Raw genomic sequence first — 7,085 nt, 5'->3', positions numbered from 1 at the left:
AAGGCAACTGATCTTTATGAGTGATTTTGTGGCACTGAATTAACAGTGCTTATGCAGGGGTGCAGTGGACACTGTGTAGTGGACACATTGCCTACAGTGTTGAACCTCTCCAGCCGCCTGAATAGAGGGGACTGGGAGAAGTGATAGAGTGAAAAAGGCGCAGGGCTTGGCAGCCATATTACGACGCCGTTATGCTCTAGCCCAGTGGTTCTCAAACCTGTCCTGGGGACCCCCCACCGGTGCTCATTTTGCATTTCTCCCTCATCTAACACACCTGATTCAACTCATCAGCTCATTAGTAGAAACTGCAAAACTTGAATTGAGTGTGTCTGAGGAGGGAGACAAACAAAATGTCCAGTGGTGAGGGGTCCCCAGGACATGTTTGAGAAAAACTGCTCTAGACAGTGAGCGCTTGCTATGATGTATGTCGCGCTCAAGTCAGCGAACGCGCGCTGTGGAGAGGGCGCGCGCCCTGTCATAACAAGGCAGCCATTTTACAACTCCTTTGGTAGTAAGCGCACACGCGCAATACGAGAGACCTCTTGAAAGGGAACTAATAGTGTCCTCGTCCAGGCCCATCAGAAAAAACACGTTAAGTGGTGCATCTGGCCAGTTCACCAGATAAGCAAGCTCAGAAAATTCCTCCACATACCTCTCCAGTGGCCAACCGTTCTGCCTAATCCCCCATAGGCGATCCTCTGCAGAACTGCCTTCCTCTGGGGAAACTGGAGAGAGCGAGAACAGGAAAATGCCTATATTCATGAAGTCCCTTCACTGTATTGGTCTGGTCTTCTGTTACAGATGTACGGTGCAGCAGTGAAGAAGAGATTCGGGACTTCCACAAAGATAGGATTTATTAGATAAACATCAGACAGAACACCACACAGCATACACATAACGTAGACCAGACAAAGACTGGGTGAACAAGAGGAAACTAAATACAAACACTGATGACTGATTAACGAGGGGTAGGTGATACAGGTGATTAACTAAACAGCTGAACAGAACTAGATTAACAAGGGAAACCATAGTAACAAACAGGAGGCGGGAAACTGAGACAAAGGAACATGTGATACATGAAACGAAGCGCAACAGGAACAGACCGACATGTAACATATATTAGATGTGGGCAGGTCTTAAATTTTCAGCAGCGCAGCCTAGTGAACACGCTGCAGCTTGTCTTTAAAGGGACAGTTCATTTCTAAAATTATGTCATTATTTACTCACTCTAATGTTGTTCCAAACCTGTATTCATTTCTTCTGTTGAACACAGACAGTTGAATACCAGACAGAAAATCACTCGCTGCTCTTGACTGAAAAACTTTAATACAGTAGCTTTAATAAGAATCAATGTATATTTTATAGTGAAGTCTAGATGTAGTGTTTTATTTTTACATTTATTCATTCAATTTCATACTTAAATACTGCTGTACAGCTCTGAGCTGCCAGTGTAAATCTTTATATATATTTATTTTATATTATACTATACTATACACTAGGAATGTGTACAAGGGTTTTTTTAAGTAACGTTTTAAGTTTAAGTAAGTTTTTCCAAATCTTTTTTAGTAAAATAAAGAAAGAGTATTGCAATAAAAAAAGAGTATTTTTTCTCCTTAACCTCTTGCTGTTCCTGTCGCCTAAGAATATAATAACAAAAAACACTTGTGACAAGCCATCAGAACCGAACCGAAACGAAAACCGTGGTTAAAAAACCGAGGTATGTATTGAACCGTGGATTAACAGTATTGTTGTATCCCTAGTATATATATATATATATATATATATATATATATATATATATATATATATATATATATATATATATATATATATATATATATATATATATATATATATATATATATATATATATATATATATATATATATATATATATTAGTACTGTCAACATTAACGCGTTAACACATGCAATTTATTTAAAGTCCTTAACGCGTAAAAAAGTGTTTTTGGTTTCTCCGTGTGGTCCTGTTCAGTATCGCAGCTTGATGTCAAAAATGAAAACAATCTCAAAAAAGCGATTACACGACATATGAAACGTTTCAGTAAGTTGTAATGTATCCTCAACATAGGCCTACCTTAAGATATTAATTAATGTTTATTCTTTCGGAAGAGATGATTGCATTCACTCACGTGCCGCACCGCAGCTAGAATTGACGCACCTATACAGTGATCAGTCACGTCACATTAAAGGGATAGTTCGCCCAAAAATGAAAATTTTATGTTTATCTGCTTACACCCAGTGCATAGTTCACTTGCCGGAAGTGATCGCGCGCTCAAGGCTGTTGGACATAGTGGGGTATTTGGGGTAAAAAAGTATATAAATACTGTTTGGTTTCTCGCACAACCCGATCGTTTCGTGCCTTAAGACATCAATGTGTCGTCACGAGCCACAGGGTTTAATTTGAATTTGTCTGTGCATGTTTTTTTTTTATGTTTTTTTACTCTCATAGATGCATGTTACCATTCACATGCATTATACGACTGACATACAGCAACGGTTGGAGTTAAAAATCTTTGTTTGTGTTCTACTGAAGAAACAAAGTCACCTATATCTTGGATGCCCTGGGGATAAGCAGATAAATATCACATTTTCCTTTTTGGGTGAACTATCCCTTTAAAGAGCAAAACGGCATTGTTTGAATTTCGTGATAAAATGGACTGAATACTTAATATGTTCATGTGGGATCTCGGAACTACACCACTAATATGTGTGTGTGTGTGTGTGTGTGAATATATATATATATATTCCTTCAATGAACTGCCTGCCACTGCACATGTAATGTGTTGAACCATGTAGAGAATAGTTGAAAGGTGGAGAGCACTGATGATCTGGACCTGTTCTTGTAGCTGCCTGCAGGCTGGCACATGGAGCTGGACTGGAGGGAATCCCAAGAAAGACTGCTCTATTCCCCCTGGGGAATTCTAAATGGAGTGGCATTCATCCATTCATTTCAGGCAAAGGGCCCCAGGCGACATTATGTTGCTTTGGTTTATCCCAGAATCATTGGTTATTGCCTCCTCCTTATGGTAGCTTCCAAGCAACCCCTCCTCCTTGTGCTCTGCTGACAGTGGCTTAGCATCGCTTGAAACAAAGACATGAAAATGACAGAAACATCAGTAATCTTGGCCACTGTATCCGGGTATAATTGTGCTCTAGTTTTCCTGACTGTGGAAAGAGAGTGGCAACTGATCCCCCAGGAGGCAATGAATGGAACTCAACAATGCAGGAATGCAAGCCAGTGTGTGTGTGTGTGTGTGTGTGTGTGTGTGTGTGTGTGTGTGTGTGTGTGTGCACCAGACAGTGTGTGTTTTTGTTGGTGTGCATATGTCTGTGTTTGAGTGAACAACGGGAGCGAGATTTGGAAGCCGATTTCCAGTTCCTATAGCAACCATGATGTAAGCGGAGAGGGGCAACTGCGCCCCATTTCTCTCTATCTCTCCCCCCTCACTCTCCCTTTCTCTCCCTCTCCCCCTCGAAAAACAGACAGCCCTGCACATAGGAAACCTGGGTGTTGAAGATAGGGAAGTCATCCTCATTCTTACTGGAATATAAGGCATTTTTACTTGTATTTATTTTCTTTTTATGTTAGAGAAGATTTGCAAGCTGTTCAGTAACATGTACGTTTCAATCTTGGGAGAGAAAGGTCTGCTTGACATGTCTACCAAGAAAATTATTTAGTGCCAGAGGCTGTGGCAATTGGTGTATGGCTGTTCTCAGATGAAGTCCATGTAGAGAGCGTCTTTGTGAACTTTATTGGTTTTGGATTTTTTGAAAAGGATAAAACTGTAAGTCATTTTAAAACTTTGTCATATGTGAAATTTGTCATGTTTAAATACAGCATTTATAATAAATATATAAATTGTTCTATGTGATGTACATGTTATATTTAAATCCGTTTTTCATTTAATTTTTTACTTTTTATATTTTATTATCATTTTTGTTAGATTAGACTATTTGATATTATTATTTCATGCAACTTCTAATCCTGGAACAAACTGATATAAAATTTGTTTTTAATTGAAATTGTTCACTCATTCCAACTTTGCTGGTCTGCAGCTTATATATCATGCTAACTCTAAAATAAGATATTATCCCAGACATATTTCACACAAGTTGTTTTTTAAAAAAAGTTGATGTATTTAAACATGCATAATCATAATCTCAATATAGTTTTTAGTATATATTTAGGGGTGAATTCAGGTTGTTGGGACACTTTTTTTTGCCATTGAAATGACTTGGAAAAAGTGTCCCGGTCAACCTGAATTCACTCCCAAATAATTTGGGGAATAATGAAACACTTGCTAAAATGGTTTCTGACATTTTGTTTTCAAAATTAAAAAAAAGTTTATCATGTTGTGAGATTTGTCACCATGTGCTTCAAAATAAGAGATCATAAGTAATTTAATGAACTGTTGAGAGAATGTTTCATCTTTTGCTCTGTATTCTTTTTAAGGGTAAGTCCCAATCACCTCTAATGAGGTCTGCCCTTTCACTGTGCTCAGAGACCCCAGAAGCAGCGGCATGGAGAACCGGCGCTGCCAGCCCCCTAAACAGCCCAATGCCCAGGCCCAAGAGGCCTCAACTGGGCCCCAGTCCTCCATGCCTCAGTCCCCTTTACTGTCTGGAGCCTCCTCCCTCATCTCGCTTACCCAGACAGAGGAGTTCTTTGACCTGATAGCCAGTTCCCAGAGCCGCAGACTGGATGACCAGAGAGCCAGTATAGGGGACCGCCTGGGCATCAGGATAGCACAGAACAATGTGGAACACTTGTGTGAGGCATGTAGTCCACGCGAACCTAGTGACGAGTTTTTCAACATGCTCATAAAGTATCAGGTAATGGTAGTAAATGAAATTCAATATCAAATGCAAGATGTACAAATGTTATTTACACTTAAATTACAGTACATTGATTAATTTACAGTTCCTCTGTTTGCATGTTGTGAACTTTCTCACCTCTCCCCTCCTCCAGTCCTCCAGAATCAATGATCAGAGGTGCTCTTTGCCCCCAGCACCAGACCCAGATGAAGATTTCTTCAGCCTAATTCAGAGAGTGCAATCCAAACGCATGGATGAACAACGGGTTTCTTTTCACACAGATGAAGAAGATGAAACAGACTTAAATCATAAGTCCAAAACCTCTGAGGGCTCAAGCTAGAGACTGTGGCACTTCTGATGCGACTTCCACAAAATTCTTCTGCAAACTCTGACTCTCTGGCTGTACATTTTGTGAGATCTTCCGAGGCTGGGGTTAGTTGGGAGTAATATAGGTTTATTTTAATTAGTAGGATGTTGAAGTTTTTCATATTTTTGCAGTCAATTTACCCTGAAGTCACGGTGAGTCCAAATATGGACTCAGGACATGATTCAAAGGGAATGGAAACACTCACCTGTTTGTATGTTCCAACAATTGTTCTTTCACAAAAGTGTTTGTGCAGATTTCAAGTTAAACAACACCATGGAAAATGATTAACATACTGATGCTTTACAAGGATAATATTACTAACTACTGTCACACAACACAGTATAGATCGGTGTGACAAACAACGGCAGTGCATAATCCTCAAGCAGGTGCGTGTTCATTTAACTCAAGTGGAAAGTGAGTTTCAGCATACACTGAATATGAATTTACTGATTCCCAACAGATGGGAGCAACTGTATTCAACATGGCACGGAAGTTCAATGGCTCATGTATCAGTTCATTTGGTGGTCAAATTCTGCTGATAAGTAATATAAGTAATACTAATAGTAATAGATTTCCGTGAGAAAATTTAAGACAGGCTAAGTCCATCTTTAGCATTAAAAAGTTCATAGTCTGTGACAAGTGGATAGGCTCATTTCAAGGTGCACTGCCTAACATGGCTTTTTGTTTCATTGGAATAAAAGTGATGTTTCAGTATAATTTCGGTATGGCTTTTTAAATGTTTTTACAGTTAATTTTACTGCAGTTCAATCATAATGATTTTAAGGATCTCCTTCAAACGGTGTAAAAATCACAAAATCTTACCCTTACAAAATCTTGGTGTTTACAAAATTAAGAAATGATTGATAATCTGTGGCACTAGTGGCAGCAAAAGTAAACGCTTCCTGTTTATTTGAGCAGACATAAGATTGGTTTAACCTGTGAGTTTTGGGTGGGTTTATTTTCATTTGAAACAAATTTTTTTACGGAGCCCTGCTCATGAAAAAAAAATATTCATTTGTGGCCACGTTTTATAAATACATTTTATTAATTAGTTAAATCGTTCTGATACTTGTTAAAGGCACAATATGTAAGATTTTTGGATTAAAATATCCAAAAACCACTTGAACAATGTTATTTATTTTATTAACTTGTGTACTTACCTTATCCCAAATGTTTCCAAGGATGTTTAAATCCAGAGAAATAAGACATTTTAACCAGGACATGGACCGTGTCCATGCGTCGCCTATCAATGACATCCGCGTTACCCTCGAAACCATGGAAACACCAAAGATGCTTTAATATATTATTAGACAGGTGAGCAACTGTTTGGATACATTCAATGACAGAAAACTGCGTTACCCCACATACGCATGACCGGAGAGATTTTTCTCCCGTCAGATTTTTTTCCACCAGCTGAGGTTAAGACAACAACTCCCATGATTCCGCGAAATAAAGGCACATCAAGCTACACCTTTGTTTTGAATAAGCGACCTCTAGCGGTGAAAATTACATATTGTGCCTTTAATGGGATAGTTCACCCAAAAATAAATATTCTGTCATCATTTACACACACTCAGTTCTTAACCTGTATGAGTTTCTTTGTTCTGTTAAACACAAAAGAAGATATTTTGAAGAATGTTGGTAACAGTTGCTGGCCCCCATTGACTTCCATAGTATGTATTATATATATATATATATATATATATATATATATATATATATATATATATATATATATATATATATATATATATATATATATATATATATATATATATATATATATATATATATATATATATATATATATATATATATATATATATATATATATATATATATATATATATATATATATATATATTTGTGGTGGGCATAGAT

At 37.8% G+C, this 7,085-nt stretch overlaps 1 protein-coding gene across 3 annotated transcripts; it reads left to right on the top strand.

Moving 5' to 3' along the window:
• The first annotated feature begins 3,268 nt into the window (after positions 1-3,268).
• Positions 3,269-6,775, top strand: gpsm1a (G protein signaling modulator 1a). Of its 3 annotated transcripts, none has more exons than XM_079814298.1 (3): positions 3,269-3,417; positions 4,476-4,855; positions 4,992-5,919. In XM_079814298.1, the coding sequence occupies exons 2-3, from the start codon at positions 4,544-4,546 to the stop codon at positions 5,175-5,177; spliced, it is 498 nt and encodes a 165-aa protein (XP_079670424.1). In that variant the 5' UTR covers positions 3,269-3,417; positions 4,476-4,543; the 3' UTR covers positions 5,178-5,919. The 3 variants fall into 3 exon arrangements, with proteins under 3 accessions (XP_079670424.1, XP_079670423.1, XP_079670425.1); XM_079814297.1 differs by lacking the exon at positions 3,269-3,417 and adding an exon at positions 3,494-3,807 and having other exon boundaries at positions 4,992-6,775; XM_079814299.1 differs by lacking the exon at positions 3,269-3,417 and adding an exon at positions 3,516-3,807 and having other exon boundaries at positions 4,525-4,855.
• The last annotated feature ends 310 nt before the right edge of the window (positions 6,776-7,085 follow it).

Source organism: Gobio gobio (genome assembly GCF_949357685.1).
Source record: "Gobio gobio genome assembly, chromosome: 4".
NCBI lineage: Eukaryota > Metazoa > Chordata > Actinopteri > Cypriniformes > Gobionidae > Gobio > Gobio gobio.
Note: the sequence above shows the minus strand (reverse complement) of the source record. Positions and strands in the feature narration are given on the sequence as shown.